Genomic DNA, 17,595 nt, shown 5'->3' with positions numbered 1-17,595 from the left:
CCACCAACCACCATCAACCACCTTACCACCACCACCACCCCTGCCACCAACACCACCACCATCATCACCCCACTCACCACCACCACCACACCACCACACACCACCCCCACCACCACCACCCATCCCACCACCACCCCCACCACCGCCACCACCACCACCCATCCCCACCACACCACCAACCCCACCACCAACCCCACCACCACCATCACCACCCACTACTACCACCAATCTCTACTCACCACCACCACCAGCCCACCAACACCCTACCACCACCACCATCACCCTACCACTCACCATCAATTCTGCCATTCCACCACTACCACCATCAATTCTACCACTCACCATCACCCTACTACCACCATCAATTCTACTACCACCATCACCCTACCACCACCATCAATCTCTACTACTCACCAATTAATTCTACTACTACACCACCACCTTCTACCACTGCCACCACCACCATCACCTTTCACCACCACTACCACCACCACCAACTCCCATACTATAACCCCGCCACCACTACCCCCAGCACTCACCACCACCAAACTTTACCACCATCTACCATCTACCACCACCACCACCACTCACCACTGTCGTCACCACACTATTACCATCACCACCACTGCCACCACCACTTCAGCAGCCAAATTCTCTACAACATTCTTTCTCCTACCCCCCCACACACTTAAAGCTGAACCCCTCCCCTCTCTCTCTCTCTTTTCTCGTCTTTATATTTTTCCGTCTATTTTTCCTCTTCTGTTTTCTCTCTTCTGTCTTCTTCCTTCTTTTCCGTTGTCCATTCTCCACTATCTTTCTTTTGCGTTATTTCTTTGAATTTTAACACGTTCTCTCTTATTCTTGCCGTTCTTATGTCCTTTCTTTCGCTCTTCTACGTTCGATATCAGTCTTTACGTTCTCTTACTTTTAGTTATATATATCCCTATCTCCTGCGTTAGCTCTCATTTCTCCTATACCCTGGCGTTCTCTCTCTCTGCCATCTATCTTACCTTGCAATTCTCTTATGTTCTCTCATTTGTTTGTTTCTTCCGGATTTTACTTTCATTTCTTTCCATTTGACGTTTCTGTTATTTCTCTCTCTCTCTCTCTCCACCATTATTTTGTGTCCTTCACTCTTCCATCAGTCTTTTTCTTTACTTTATTTCCTTGTGCTTGTTTGTTTTCTTTTTTTTTCTCAGTTCCCCTTCCTTGTTTCTTTCTCCTTTCTTGTTTATTTAATTTTACTGTTTGCTTACCTTTTCCCCTCATCTCTCTCTGTCTCTCTCTCTCTCTCTGTTCCTCTTTTCTGTCTCCTTTTTACCCCTTTCTTCTCGTCCTTGTCCTCCTCCCATGGTTTATCTATTAATTTTTTTTACTAATTTTTCACTGTAGCTTCACATTATATATCTGGCTGTTTCCCTTCCCTTCTCCTCTCCCATTACCCTTCACTTTCGTCTCCTCTCCTCTCCTTCCTTCCCTCCCCTCTCGCCTACCCCTCTCCCCTCGTCTCTCTCTCTCTCTCTCTCTCCCTCTTAATCACACCATGGGGCGTGGCGACCCCCCTGAAGGCCCGTGCTTTAATCTTATATTCATTGTTGTATTACACCTTTGATACTAGCAGATGGACAAACCCTTTGACGGATCTATATGCCGAGTAAATGTGTGTGTGTGTGTCTGTATGTATGTAGGTGAATGTGTGTGTGTGTGTATCTGGGAATGGTTATTTGTCCCCGGGAAACTCCGAATAGACCTAGAAACGTCCATCGTGTTCCCCCGCCCGTTTGTGGACGAATGATTCTGGGAGGAGCTTGAGAGTGAGTGGAATAAAGTGGTGGCGTGGGGAGGGCGGCTTGGCATGCCTGCCCGCCCCCTCCGTGTGGAAAAGCTGGCCCATTCCCACCAGCCGCGCCGCACCCGCCATTCCCGGTCCCGGAATTGGAATTTGAGGTGGAGCTTGGAACAGGGATTTTCCGGTTGGCAGAAGCGGCCCCGGACTGGATGTGGATCTGAGCTAAGTTTGTGTTTTGAGAAGCGACTTTTGGGGGAATTTCTCTTTTCTTTTTTCTGTGGTTTTCTGGCATCGTTGTTCTCTCTCTCTCTTACTCTTGATGCGAGGGTCTGGGCCACGGTCGATCATTTAAGGACATAAAAGAAAGGTTGAAAGGCAGGTTTTTATCGTCAGGATGTATATATAAACTTCTCTTTAATGTGTAAACTGTACTAAACTAAATGCCTCTGTTTTACGCCATTAAGGATGTGACACACAATAGAGTAACAATAATAAAGGCTGTGGGTGATGTGTTTATGGTGAATTAAGTGGGCTTGTTTGTCATATGTGTTGCTATGGTGACTTATTTTTGTCCTGGAGTTGTCTTAGTGATGCATCGACCCCCCCCCCCTACACACACACACCCCGATTATTGCTTTATATTTTTGTTCTTCTCAAATTCAACCTAGTTTTAACATACAGACGGTAGTGCAGGTAGTCAAAACGCACATTATATATTATTATTGTTATTATTATTATTATTATTATTATTATTATTATTATTGACTTAAGTAACCTAACTTGTCTAATTTTAACCTAACCTTACCTAACCTAACCTAACCTTACCTTACCTTACCTTACCTTACCTTACCTTACCTTACCTTACCTTACCTAACCTTACCTAACCTAACCTAACCTTACCTTACCTTACCTTACCTTACCTTACCTAACCTAACCTAACCTAACCTTACCTTACCTTACCTTACCTTACCTTACCTTACCTTACCTTACCTTACCTTACCTTACCTTACCTTACCTTACCTTACCTTACCTAATTTTGACATAGTTTTGTTATGGTAGTTATCAACGTCTTAAAATTAAAGGAAAGAGAAGACAAGTTTCCATTTACTGTGGAACAATAAAACAAAAAGTTAAAAATATTTGCCAATGCAGTTATTTGCGTTTTAAGGCGTAATTGGACGATTATCCATTTTCAGCGTGATCATTTGTGTGTGTGTGTGTGTGTGTGTGTGTGTGTGTGTGTGTTTAGTAAGGAGTGTTGTTATGACGCAGGGGTTCCGGGCGTCCAGTACCTACCTGACGGAGGGCTTTAGTTCGTGTGTGAGGCTCGTGTGTCGTCTATCACTATCATCATTAAGACGACGAGTCAGACCTCAAGTGTTATGTGTCGAACATCGAGTATGACTGACTGTGTGTGTGTGTGTTTATCTATAGACGTCTTTATGGGTGTTAACTCATGTGTAAGTGTGTGTGTGGATGTTGTATAAAGAGGAAAGTATAAGGGGTCAACAGAGTGGCACCAGTATAAGGGGTCAACAGTGCCACCAGTATAAAGGGTCAACAGTGCCACCAGTATAAGGGGTCAACATTGGGGTAGTGGGGGGGGGGCAGTGTTAGGGTTATGGGGAGAGGAATGAATAGAGGAATATGATTAAGGGAAGATAAATGAAGGGTGAGGGGGAATAAATGTAGGTATACCTGATGGAAGGAGAAGAAACAGACCAACAGTAAGAGATACAAGCAGAGGAGTGAAGACGTGAACAATTATGAAAGATTTTGTATGTTTCATGTTTCTGTTTCTTAGTGGTTACCTGCCGCATTATATGAGTCACGTCTCTTCTCTAGCGTGTGTGTGTGTGTGTGTGTGTGTGTGTGTGTGTGTGTGTGTGTGTGTGTATGCTTCACTTGAGTATCTTCTCATGGGTATTGGTGTGTGTGATCATATTTCTTAGTCTGCCTAATGTTTGTCCCGCCTCTCACCAAGTACTGCCCTAAAGTAAGCAGGGCTACTGAACTGTGTGCCCTCTCTTGTCTTTTAAACCTTATTGTTATTAAGTAATTTATTCGCTTTATACGTTTTATTTCTCAACATTTTCTCCTGTGTTTCTGTGATTGTTCTGTTGACGTCTTACATAATTCTCAAATATCTCTCTCCTCTGTCACGCCATTTCCATTCCAACTCTCACTCTTCCTGTCTCAAAACTCTCACTTCCAGACTCAACTCTTCCCCCGGCCCTCCTTATCTCACCAATGTGTTCTTCTCTCAATGTCTTTATTTTATTCTTTCATTTCGCTTCCAGCATTCTGTTCTCTCTCTCTCTCTAATACACCGAAGGAGAAGACAGTCCATTAGCTCCCCGGCTCTCACTCCTCACAGCGACACTCTCCTCTCTCAGTTTTAATTGCCCCGTTGACTACTCCTCTTCCTCCTTCTCCCAACGACCCCTTCCCCCACCTCCTAGTCCCTCTCCTCCTCTTCCCACCTCCTCTTCCTCCTCCTCCTCACCCCCCTCCATTCTTCTCCTTCCCCAGTTTCCAGAGAAATTTCCTGCGTTGATTCTCTTGGACCCCGCGTTGAGGACCCACACCACCCACCCGCCCACTCTCCAGAATGGCGTTGAACAGCCTCGTGAGAGTACCCCTTGACGATCTCTCTCAATATATTTAGTCAGGATCCGAATTCACAAGTTAAAGGGTAAAATAATCGTCTTTAAAGGGTTAAATTATCATCGTTAAAGGGTTAAATTATCATCGTTAAAGGGTTAAATTATCATCGTTAAAGGGTTAAATTATCATCGTTAAAGGGTTAAATTATCATCGTTAAAGGGTTAAATTATCATCGTCAAAGGGTTAAATTATCATCGTTAAAGGGTTAAATTATCATCGTTAAAGGGTTAAATTATCATCGTTAAAGGGTTAAATCGTCATCGTCAAAGGGTTAAATCGTCATCGTCAATGGGTTAAATCGTCATCGTCAAAGGGTTAAATTATCATCGTTAAAGGGTTAAATTATCATCGTTAAAGGGTTAAATTATCATCGTTAAAGGGTTAAATCTTCATCGTCAAAGGGTTAAATCGTCATCGTCAAAGGGTTAAATCATCATCGTCAAAGGGTTAAATTATCATCGTTAAAGGGTTAAACTATCATCGTTAAAGGGTTAAACTAGTGAGGAATTTTGACTATGACGCAACTTGTAATTCATTTATTATGTATATGCTAAAGGGAAAATCATCCTCTTTGTTACGTTCTTGTCTCTTCCATTGGCAAGTAAAAATGTATCAAAGTAATCTGTCTGGCAACTCATTGGTGGTTCATGTGTCCGGTGTACGTGTTTATGTGTCCGGTGTACGTGTTTATGTGTCCGGTGTACGTGTTTATGTTAGTTATTTTTTATCCGGAAATTGATAGTATTTTTTTTTCCTTAAATTTGGCAATATATTTTATCCGGGATTTTATGATTTTTTTTTACGGAATTTGATATCAGAATTTATTAGGAAATTTATTTAGAGATTAATTTCAGTTCTGTATTTATATCAGGTTTTAAATGGTAACCTAAAGGATAATTAAGGTTAGGTTAGGTTAGGTTAGGTTAGGTTAGGTTAGGTTAGGTAAGGTAAGGTATTTTTTGGGGGGGGGGTTTAGTCTGAGAAAAGCCATAGATTTTGATTAACTTGTGGCTTTTCTGTAAGATATAGCCGGTTGGGTTGGTTTAGTTTTTTGAAAAATATAGCTTATGGGTTGGTTCAGCTTTCTATAAACCATGGCTATATGGGATGGTTTGTTTTGGGATTTCTGCAAAATATCGCTGCTTGGGTTGGCTTATCTTTATGTAAAATATAGTTGGGTTGGCTTAATTTGGCTTTTCCCTTAAATATAGCCAGTTGGGTTGGCTTAGTTTGGCCTTTCCCTAAAATATAGCCAGTTTGGTTGGCTACTTTGGTTCTCAATTAAGATAAAGACCTCCCCGTGGGTTTAAGTTCCCGTCTACACTTGATGACCGTGGGTTGACCTGTATGGGCTGGTCGTATACAATCGTGGGCGACCATCACTAGCTGTCGAGAATAAATCTTAAGACAAATTGATCCCTATCGCTGGAAGAGAGGGAAGAAAGTGAGAGAAAGATAAGGGAGAGAGGAGAGAAAGGGGGAAGTTAGAGAAAGATAGAGGAGAGAAAGATAAGGGAGAGAGGAGAAAAGGGGGAAGTGAGAGAAAGATAGGGAAGAGAGGAGAGAAAGGGGGAAGTGAGAGAAAGATAGAAGAGAGAAAGATAAGGGAGAGAGGAGAAAAGGGGGAAGTGAGAGAAAGATAGGGAAGAGAGGAGAGAAAGGGGGAAGTGAGAGGAAACAATCAGGATGAGGAGAGGTGGTGAGGAATACACATCGGAGCGACGGTGAGAGTGATATTGGAGTGAAGAGGTAAACACGGGGAGAGCGGCCTCTATTGTCAGGTGAGAAGGGGAGAGGGCCGAGTGGGAGGCAGTGAGAGGTCCTATGAGGGAAGACAGTGAGAGGGGTTAGTTAGAAGCATTGGGAGTGTTTAAGAGGGAAGAGAGGGCTTAGGAGAAACATTGAAAGGGCTTAGGAGGTAGTGAGAGGGCTTAGGAGGCAGTGAGAGGGCTTCATCCCCTCCCATTTCCCATACATCCCTTCCTTCTCTCTCCTCTAACTGTCACACCCCTCGACCCCCACACCCCTCCCTCCTTTCCTTGATCCTTTCTATCTTTCCTACCTATATCACCCTAATCCCTCCCTCCCTCCCTCCCTCCCTCCCTTCTTTCTCTCCTACCCCCACATCTCCCTTCCCTATCCCCATCTCTCTCTCTTCTGTCTCCAACTTCCCATCACCACCTCCCTTACTTCTTTTCCATCTTCCCTCCTTCCTATCCTCCCTCCCCTCCCCTCCTCCCTCCCTCCCTCCCTCCCTCCCTCCCTCCCTCCTCCTCCTCCCCCTCCCTCCCTCCCCTCCCTCCCCTCCTCCCTCCCTCCCTCCTCCCTCCCTCCCTCCTCCTCCCTCTCCCTCCCTCCCTCCCTCCCTCCTCCCTCCCCCTCCCCCCTCCCCTCCCCTCCCTCCCTCCTCCCTCCCTCCCTCCCTCCCTCCCTCCTCCCTCCCTCCTCCTCTCCCTCCTCCCCTCCCTCCCTCCTTCCCTCCCTCCTTCCTTCCCTCCCTTCCTTCCTCGCGTCAGGGATGCCATTAGTGGGCCGCGGCGTTTGATAGGTGAATCCCACTTTAGATGGTAAGTGCCACTTGGATGAGAAAATAATGAGGATAATGACATTACTTCACTATAAATACTTCTTCATTATGTCCTGAGTGACGGTGTGGCACTGACTGGTACTGATGGTGTGGCACTCTTATTTCAGGGAGTGTATGGTGACATAGGGTGGGGTGTATGGTGCCAAGAGGGGCGTATGATGCAGTTGGGGTGTATAAAAGAGCCTTGGGAGTGGGTGTATGATGTGGGAAGGGTGTATGGTGCCATGGGTCGGGGTGTATGAGAGTGCCATGGGTCTAGGTGTTTGAGAGTGTCATGGGTCGAGGTGTATGAGAGTGCCATGGGTTTAGGTGTATGAGAGTGCCACGGGTCGAGGTGTATAAGAATGCCATGGGTTGAGGTGTATGAGAGTGCCATGGGTTTAGGTGTTTGAGAGTGCCATGGGTCTAGGTGTATGAGAGTGCCATGGGTCTAGGTGTATGAGAGTGCCATGGGTCGAGGTGTATGAAAATGCCATGGGTCGAGGTGTATGAGAGTGCCATGGGTCGAGGTGTATGAGAGTGCCATGGGTCGAGGTGTATGAGAGTGCCATGGGTCGAGGTGTATGAGAGTACCATGGGTCTAGTTGTATGAAAGTGCCATGGGTCGAGGTGTATGAGAGTGCCATGGGTCGAGGTGTATGGGAGTGCCATGGGTCGAGGTGTATAAGAATGCCATGGGTCTAGGTGTATGAAAGTGCCATGGGTCGAGGTGTATTAGAGAGAAAGTAGATTTATGTTGAACTAAGTGCATGTTTCTTCAAGATATTTTTAATTAATATATCGTCTATCATCACTAATTACGGACAGGTGTTGACTCCTACAGAGACAGGTGTCACATCCTAGAATCCTACTCAGAAACTCGGTATATCCTGATAACGAACTGCGCATGCGTCACTTAAAAGCGTCAATCAGTGTTCAGACATCTTCAGAAAACTGTATTACGATTTTCTTTTGTTTGCGGTAACTGTGGCCACAACGACTCTAAGGTTCCAGATTCAAGTTGGTTTTTCTCATTTCTTTCCGCCACTAATTGCGTGCTTGTGTGTGTCGAAGCTGTACCTACGTCTCACGGATCTGTCGGCCTTCCCATCAGATTTCATCATTCACCTGAGCGATACCTGTTGCCTCGGGTAACATGACGGCAGCGGGTTACAAGTTTACCTGTACTGTACCTTATTACACTATTAGCATTACTCTAGAACCAACATCGAAACCTCACCTATATTCCCCGTTAATGTAGCGATCATTTGTTATATTAGGTGATGATACAAATGATAGGAATTAGTGATATATTACAGCGTACTGGAGTGAACATCTGTGTTTTTGTGCCTCCTGTTGATTTATTGACATTGTAAAGGGGGGAGGGAAATGCTGTTATGATATTAAATACAATGTGTTTTAAAAGTGTAATGGGATTCAGCCGTATACTTGAATCATTTATCCCTCCTAACGCTCCGTATTAATTAGTTCTCGTAACAATGATTTTCCCGGATAAAGAATGTGTTGTTTTATTTAGGCAATTTCAGCGTTTTAGTTGAGTTTGTGAAATATTAATGCAGGGTGTTGCGGCGAGCTCGATCTGCCCTTGTTTTTCCGTGTGTGTGTTTTTTTTATATAGAGCTTATGTTTTATTTTTTTGTTTTTAAGCATGTTTGTTTTCTCATAATTTTGGATGTGTTCAATTTTACTGTGTTTTTTTTGTGTTTTATATCCATAAGTGTTTATTTTTTCGTGTTTGTGTTTTTCGTCATTTTTTTCCCCTCCCCGCTTGGTGTTTTTTTGGTTTTTTTTGTTTTATGTACCGTGTTTTTTTTTCAGTGGTTTGGCAGAGAATATGACGTTTAATTTACCACTCTATTGTTTTATGCATATTTTTGGAATAAAAGACGACTGTTTAAATAGCTTGAAGGTGATTATTTTGAGCGTCTGTTGAGTCAGGTGTGTCGGATCGAGGATGACTCAGTTGATGCCCGGTGAGTCAGCTAAGTTGGATAGAGAATGACTTATCTAGCGCCTGTTGAGTCAGCTAAGTGTGGTCGACTGTGACTCACTTAGCGCCTGTTAAGTCAGTTGAGTCGGGTCGAGTGTGACTCAGTTAATGCTTGTTGAGTCAGATAGAGTCGGAACGAGTGAGTCTGGTACATAATAGTGGACACTTTGTTTAACCTCCTTTGACCTCAGAGTTAAGGTCAGATCTTTAACACTTTGATAAGAGGTCAGTAATATTGCGGCCAAATGTTTGTGTGTGTGTGTGTGTGTGTGTGTGTGTGTGTGTGTGAAGGTAATAAACATCATTAGGTAAGCCTATACTATAATTATTCTATCTGTTGATAAGCAAATTGTGGAGGTGTCAGTGGTGCAGGTGGCGGCTGTGGTGCAGGTGGTCGCGGTACTGGTGTCAGTGGTGCAGGCGGTGGTGTCAGTGGTGCGGGAGGTGGTGTCAGTGGTGCGGGAGGTGGTGTCAGTGTTCGCTGTAGTGGTGTCAGTGTTGCAGATGGTGGTGGTGTCAGTTGTGTAGGTGGCAGGGAGGAGGAGGAGGAGGAGGCTGGCTCGGTAAGGCTCAAGACGCAGCAATCAATCAATACCTCCTTCACCATCCCTACGTCTTGTTTACACCCCGCCCGCCTGCTCCTCCCGCGCCACACACACACACACACACACACACACACACACACACACACACACACACACACACACACATTCACCCACGCCTTCCTTGCCACGCCCCTCATATAGCACGCCCACGCCTCACTTCCTTTCTTGCAATCTCCTCTTTCCACGCTTCCTATACCTAGCCTGCTTCCTCTTCCGCGTTTCCTCCCATAGTCACCCTCCCTCCTCCCTCCGCCTTCCGGTATATCTCCACGCCTCCTTCCTCGACTTCACTCTCACACGCCTCCTTCCTCGACTCCTCTCACCTCACATGCCTCCTTCCCGACTTCTCTACTCTCCCACGCCTCCTTCCTCGACTTCTCTCACCTCCCACGCCCCCCTTCCTCGACTCTCTCACTCTCACACTCTTCCTCCCTCACCTTCCCACGCCCCCTTCCTCGACTCCCTCTCACTCTCACGCCTCCTTCCTCAACTCCCCACCTTCCCACGCTCCTTCCTCGACTTTCTAATTTCTACGCCTCCTTCCTCGACTCTCCCACGCCTTTCCTCGACTCTTCACTTCACACGCCTCTCACTTCCCTCTACTCTCCCACGCCTCCTTCCTCACATTCTCCCACGCTCTCTCTCGACTTCTCCCCACGCCCCTTCTCGACTCTCCCTTTCTATCTCTCACGCCTCCTTCCTCGACTCTCTCACTCTCCCACGCCCTTCCCTCGACTCTCACACTTCTCTCCACGCCTCCTTCCTCGACTCCTCACTTCCCACGCCTCCTTCCTCGACTCTCCCACTCTCCCACGCCTCCTTCCTCGACTCTCTCACTTTCACGCCTCCTTCCTCAACTCCCCCACTCTCCCGCCCCCTTCCTCGACTCCCCTCTCACACAGCCTCCTTCCTCAACTCCCCTCACTCTCCCACGACCCCTTCTCGATCTCTCACTCCCTCACTCACGCGCTACTCCTTCCTCGCGCTCTCTCTTCCTTACTCTCCGCCCCTTCCTCGACTCTCCCTCTCCCACTCCTTCCTCGACTCTCTCACTCTCCCTCCTCCTTCCTCGACTCTCTCACTTTCTCACGCCTCCTTCCCTCAATCCCTCACCTCCCACGCCCCCTTCCTAGACTCTCTCACGCCTCCTTCCTCAACTCCCCTTCTCCCCCACGCCCACTTTCGATCTCTCACTCTCACCACGCGCCTCCTTCCTCGACTCTACTACTTCCCCGCCCCTTCCTCGACTCTCACACTCTCCCACCTCCTTCCTCCGACTCTCTCACTCTCCCACTCTCCCACGCCTCCTTCCCCTCGACTCCTCTCACTTTCACACCTCCTCCTTCCTCAACTCCCCACTCTCCCACGCCCCCTTCCCCGACTTTCACACTCTCTCCCACGCCTCCTTCCTCGATTCTCTCACTCTCCTCCCACGCCTCCTCCACTCTCTCACTCTCCCACGCCTCCTTCTTCACTCGACTCTCTCACTCCCTTCACTCACGCCTCCTTCTCAACTCCCTCACTCTCCCTGCCTCTCTCGACTCTCTACTCTCACATCGCTCTTCTCGACTTCTCTACTCTCCCACGCCTCTTCCTCGACTCTCTCACTCTTTACTGCCTTCCTTCCTCAACTCCTTCCCCACTTCCCACGCCCACTCTTCGATCTCACTCACTCACGCGCTCCTCGACTCTCTCACGCCTCCTACTGCCTCCTTCCTCACTCTCTACTCACACGCCTCGACTTCCCCACGCCTCCTTCCTCGTCTTCACTCACTCTCTTCCGACTCTCTTCTTCACGCCTCCTTCCTCAACTCCCCTTCCTCCCACGCCCTTCCTCGGATTTCCTCTCTACTCTCCACGCCTCCCTTCCTCGACTCTCTCTTTACTTCTCTCATGCCTCTTCACTCCTCCACTCTCTTACCACGCTCCCTCGACTCTCTTCCTCGACTCTCTTCACTCTCTCCCACGCCCCCCCACGCCCCTTCCTCGACTCTCCCACGCCCCCTTCCTCTCTTCCCCACCTCCCACGCCCTCTCCCACGCCCCCTTCCTCGACTCTCACTCTCCCCGCCCCTCTCGACTTTCACTCGTTATCTCCACGCCCACTCGGTCTCAATTTCCACACTTCCTATCCTCGATCAATCAACTCTTTCTTCCCCCTAACGCTTCGTAAGATTCACCCACTACACGTCCCCTTCCCCCCGTCTGTCTCCCTGTAGTATTTGGACAAGAGTATCACGTATTCTTAACCAGGTATAATTCAAGAGGGACACACACACGTCTTGTACACACTCCAAGAGAAACACCCTCTAATCTAAGAGGAACACACACGCTTTCTATAATCCAAGAGTAACACACACACACACACACACACACACACACACACTCACACACACACACACACACACACACACACACACACACACACACACACACACACACACACACACACACTCACACTCTCTTCCTATAGTCCAAGAGAAACGCTCACACATCCTTGAACAGTCAGCCTTGGTTTTACATAGATTCACTAATGTGCTGATTCTGACGTTGTATTTAGGACTATCCTCGTCGAATATGTCTGAGGTCCTTTATGTCTTAATCAGGATGAAGTAGTTACGTCACCACAAGTACTTTATTCAGGTTTCTATAACTGTGGGATATCTTGATATGCCCAGTGGTTACCCATTGGTCTCTTCAAGTCTTCTATGCGTTTGGAGACTCTTGGTTGGTTTGTGTTCGTCTTCCCTGCGGCGTTGTGGTTTATTCCCAGTAGATGATGTTGTGTGTTTATGGGTGTTGGTGATTAGAGTTCTGTGTAGGTGAGTCGTTTGTCTGTCTGTCTGTCAGGGATAATAAGCAACGTGATGTGGATTGCCGTAAGGATATTTTAAATTTTGTTGTTATTATTATTTCTTCTTCTTATTCTTCTTATTCTTTCTTCTTTCTTCTTTCTCTTCATTGACTTTAAAAAATAATAAGACATTGAAATAATCAGTCTATTTAATAATATAACATAAATGTCTACATATAATTCATTCTATTGAGAACTTTCAAGACTATAATTAATTCTTAATTTTTTATATACTTTTTCTTCCTTTATTAACAAAATGTGAGTATTATATAACTCACAGGATTATTTTCAGGATTATTTGATAGCTTGTGTTCTTAAGTTAATTATTAATGGCGCGAACTGTTCTTGTGGTAAGCTGAACCATTTACCAGAGAGGGAGATACGACCCATCTCTTATTACTAACGTTTAAAACAATACAATATCTCTTTTCTCAGTGAGTTTTAAGTCATCTGGGACACCCTCTTCAAATCTACTCCTTTAAAAAAAATATATTCCTGTTCTGGCTCCTGGAATATTCATGTTTACTCTTTATAATTCATGTTATACGCTAGGTAATATAATTTATCCACACACGGGAAAAAATATGGAGAAAGGGGCAGGAAGTAAGTTAGAGCGATGGCGGGGGAGAAAATTTGGGTAGTAATGGTGTTTGTATCCAGGCAGGCGGCCACAAAGCCCACTGGCGGGCTACCTTTTTACCGCGGTAATACTCCCGCCGAAGATACGCTAACGGGATTATAGCCGGGATGTTGGGATTTAAAGGGAGAGTGGCGAGGGAGTGGTTGGTGGTGAGCTTGGGTGAGGCGAGGGATGGTTGGTGGCTAGCTTGGGGTGAGGCGAGGGATGGTTGGTGGCTAGCTTGGGGTGAGGTGAGGGATGGTTGGTGGCGAGCTTGGGGTGAGGCGAGGGATGGTTGGTGGCTAGCTTGGGGTGAGGTGAGGGATGGTTGGTGGCGAGCTTGGGGTGAGGCGAGGGATGGTTGGTGGCTAGCTTGGGGTAAGGTGAGGGACGGTTGGTGGTTAGTTTGGGTTAAGGGGAGAAGGGATGGGATGGTTGAGGCTAGCTTGGGTAGGGGGTGAAGTGAGGGGGGTGATTGGTGGTGAAGTGAGGGGAGGAGTGAGTTTCTGTACCCCTTCAGGCGCTCCCTTCCTTTTACTTACTCGCCTCATACTACTACTACTACCCCCCCCTTCACTCCCACATCCTTAAGGCCAGAGCTTGTGAGCTAGGTCGTTGAAGTCAGGGAAACGAATTTTAACAGATGGAAGTTTTGTTGGTTAGGGGAAGAGGGAGAGAGAGAGAAGGGGGGTAAGAGGTAGAAAATGAGGGGCTTTTATCTAGATGGAGGTGAAGGTTGAAGGAGACAAGATAGAAGATGTTAAGATGATGAAGGTGTTAGGTAGATGTGATAGCATGGAAGGAATAAGGGGGAAGAATTTAAAAATAGAATTACTGTGGTTTAATAAGATGGAGGAGTTGAAAAGGAGAGATAAAGGAAGGGAAAAGGAAGAAGTACATTAAAAGGAGGAGGAGTAGGAGGAGTGTGATGATGGTTACTGGAAGCCAAATGGAAGAAGTAACTAGAAAAATATTAGGGGTTAAAGCGTTTGTGTTTATAGAGTCATATTAGAGGGTGGTAGTAGCGGTAGCAGTGGAGGTGGTGGTGATAGTGGTAGTAGCGATGTTAGTGTTGTGATAATAGTGGTACTGGTGGTGGTGGTAGTAACGACAGTGGTGGTAATACTAGAAGCGATAGTGGTGTTAATAGTGGTTCGTGGTCAGTTTGGGCTAAGAGTTGGAGGGTAGGGGTGGGGGTCGGTCCGTAGGGGATGGGTCGGTCTACCAAAGTTTGGAAGAGCTCCCAGGCTTTACCGAACCCGTCTGTATCGATTCCTCATTTAGCGTGAAGGAGGAGGCAGTGTGGTGAAGGCGCTAATTACTGGTTCTCGGGGCGTGGCTTTGGGCTGTGTGTGGCTGGAGAGAGGAAGGGACGTGTCGGGGCGTGGCTAGGGGGCGTTGACGTTGAGGAGAGGAAGGGACTTGTCGGGGCGTGGCTAGGGGGCGTTGACGTTGAGGAGAGGAAGGGACTTTTTGGGGGCGTGGCTAGGGGCGTTGACGTTGAGGAGAGGAAGGGACGTGTCGGGGCGTGGCTAGGGGCGTTGACGTTGAGGAGAGAAGGGAAGGGGCGTTGGCGTTGAGAGGAAGGACTTGTCGGGGCGTGGCTAGGGGGCGTTGACGTTGAGGAGAGGAAGGGACTTGTCGGGGCGTGGCTAGGGGGCGTTGACGTGGAGAGGAAGGGACGTGTGGCGGGGCGTGGCTAGGGGGCGTTGACGTTAAGGAGAAGAAAGGACTTGTCGTGCGTAGGGGCCGTGGTGAAGGGAGATAAGATGTTAACATGGAGAGGCGACTAAGAGAGGGAAGTTGTCAGGGAGATAGGAGTGAGGGTCGGTAGGAAGGGAGAGGATAATAGGTGGTAGTAGTAGTAATGGGGAGAAGGGGGTAACTAAGCAACGTTGGGGGGAGGGGGATAGTTGCAAGTTTAACCAATGAACAGGAAAAAATATTTGCATACACACACACACACACACACACACACACACACACACACACACACACACACACACACACACACACACACACACACACACACACACACACACACACACACACACACACAAGAACTACGTCGCGAAATGTTTTGTGTCAGTAAAGTTGCCAGGCGTCTCCAGGGGAAAGTTAACCTTGTTGATGAACTTGGCGTTACAGGAGGACCAGTGAACTAGACTTTGTTAACGTTAGTTAGTATGGTGACCTGACAAAGTTGATCCCTCTAATAGACTTGACTTTATTGGTTTTTGGTGCAGCCTTTGAGGGTGTAGCGTAAGATGTGTGAAGGGGAGGGAGGGAGAGATAGACGGAAAGTGAAGGAGAGAGAAAGGCAATGGGAGAGAAAAAGAGAGACATTTGTTTGTGTATGAGACAGTATGTGAGATGTATTTGTCTGAGAGAGAGAGAGAGTGGGAGAGAGAGAGAGTGGGAGAGAGAGAGAGAGAGAGAGAGAGAGAGAGAGAGAGAGAGAGAGAGAGAGAGAGAGAGAGAGAGAGAGAGAGAGAGCTTGTAAGATTGGCTAAAACAACGAGCGAATTACTGAAAATTTATGGATTACCAAAAAAAAAGAAAGAAGATAATTTGCCCATAATTATAAAATCGGAAAATTGGATAATGGTAAAAGATATTAATGGGTAAAATTAATGGACGGACAGTCAAGGAGAAGATAAATCGAGGGTAATTAAATGTTATTAAAACCTGCGGTCCCCAGAGAGAGAAAAAAATTGAGAGGATTAACGATAGTGAGGCCGAATACGTGTGTGGGAGAGGGGGCCGTGGTCGACAACCCTCAGAGAAAAAAAAAATTAGACCACGATTGATTAATTTTGGTGATACTACGCGTGAATCTCTCTCTCTCCATTATCGGCTAAACTGTTGTGTAGGTTTTGCTAACACTTCACTCACATGTAAAATACCGTAACATCCGGTTGAAAGTCGAGCAAATGTTTGATGAGATGAGAAGAACGGGGAGTTTGCCAGCTCGGGTGAACACAGATGACCTTGACCCCTCTGTGTGTGTGTTCAGGTGACTCTCGAGTGTATCTTTGCCTCCCCCCCACCCCCCGTCCGTGTTAGGTGTAGAGAAATGGACACACATTGGGACATACTGAGACACATTGAACATATTGAGACACACTTTGGGACACACATTTGGACACTAGAACCATACACTGGGACAAACACACTGGGACACTGGAGACACACACACACACACACACACACACACACACACACACACACACACACACACACACACACACACACACACACACACACACACACACAAGGTAGAATCGAGCTGTACAATTGTGAGAGAAGGAAGACAGTTATGGTTCAGCTTCAATGGTGAATTCAATTGTCTGACACCAACACCATCCTACCACACAATCATACCACAATCCCTTTTCTATACTATTCTCAAAATTGTAGTTGTTTTTATTGCTTTAATGTGTAATATTTACCGTCATTTGTTTCAGATGATGATTTCCAGCCATCCAACCAGCAGTTCCCTTATCAAAACGTAAGTACGAATAAAATAGAAATATATCACATTATAAACTTTGTTATCGTTTATAGAGTAAGTTAGGTTAACAATCCATCTATTATAGGATTCTGAACTATCAAGTCATTTTTTTCGGTCACATTTATCTCCCCTCAAACCTGTGTCTCCTTATAGTTTTCCCCTTATTTCCTCTTATATTTGATATCCCTAAAAGTTTTTCCCACGTTCATGTCATTTCCCGTCGCACTGGTATATTGCCACACTTGTTTCCCCTCACACTTGTTTCCCCCTCACACTTGTTTCCCCCCTCAGATGTATTGCTTGACACTTGTTTCCCCTCGCGCTTGTTTCCCCCCACACTTGTCTCCTTTCACACTTGTTTCTACTCACACTTGTTTCCCCTCTCACTAGTTTCCCCCTCACTTGTTTCCCCTCACACTTATTTTGTTCCCCTCTTCTCAACCATCATATTTTTGTTAAGTTCTGTAGGTGTTATTTTTTACTCATTTTTCTTACCACTTTCCCCTCATCCCTGACACCATCATACTTAGCTCTCTTCCACATTCTCCCCTCTATTCCCCTCATCCCTGACACCCTCATCCTTAGCTCTCTTCCACATTCTCCCCTCTATTCCCCTCATCCCTGACACCCTCATCCTTAGCTCTCTTCCACATTCTCCCCTCTATTCCCCTCATCCCTGACACCCTCATCCTTAGCTCTCTTCCACATTCTCCCCTCTATTCCCCTCATCCCATACACCCTCATCCTTAGCTCTCTTCCGTTCTCCCTCCTTCCCTCATCCCTGACACCCCTCATCCGCCCAGCTCTCTCTTCCACATTCTCCCCTCCTATTCCCCTCATCCCTGACACTTTCCATCCTTAGCTCTCTTCCACGTTCTCCCCTCTATTCCCCTCTTCCCTGACACCCTCATCCTTAGCTCTCTTCCACATTCTCCCCTCTATTCCCCTCATCCCTGACACCCTCATCCTTA

The 17,595-nt window shown here is 46.6% G+C and overlaps 1 protein-coding gene across 1 annotated transcript in view; it reads left to right on the top strand.

The window, feature by feature from the left end:
- LOC121855399 (Fanconi anemia group J protein homolog) overlaps positions 1 to 17,595 on the top strand; it is a 279,612-nt gene that overhangs the window by 70,410 nt on the left and 191,607 nt on the right. Inside the window, exon 4 of the mRNA XM_042350301.1 lies at positions 16,578 to 16,621. Coding sequence (XP_042206235.1) covers positions 16,578 to 16,621 — 44 coding nt within the window. The remainder of the gene's footprint in view (positions 1 to 16,577; positions 16,622 to 17,595) is intronic.

Source organism: Homarus americanus, unplaced genomic scaffold, assembly GCF_018991925.1.
Source record: "Homarus americanus isolate GMGI-L3 unplaced genomic scaffold, GMGI_Hamer_2.0 scaffold57726, whole genome shotgun sequence".
Classification (NCBI taxonomy): Eukaryota; Metazoa; Arthropoda; class Malacostraca; order Decapoda; family Nephropidae; genus Homarus; species Homarus americanus.
The sequence above is the reverse complement of the archived record's forward strand: the minus strand, read 5'-3'. Positions and strand labels throughout refer to the sequence as shown.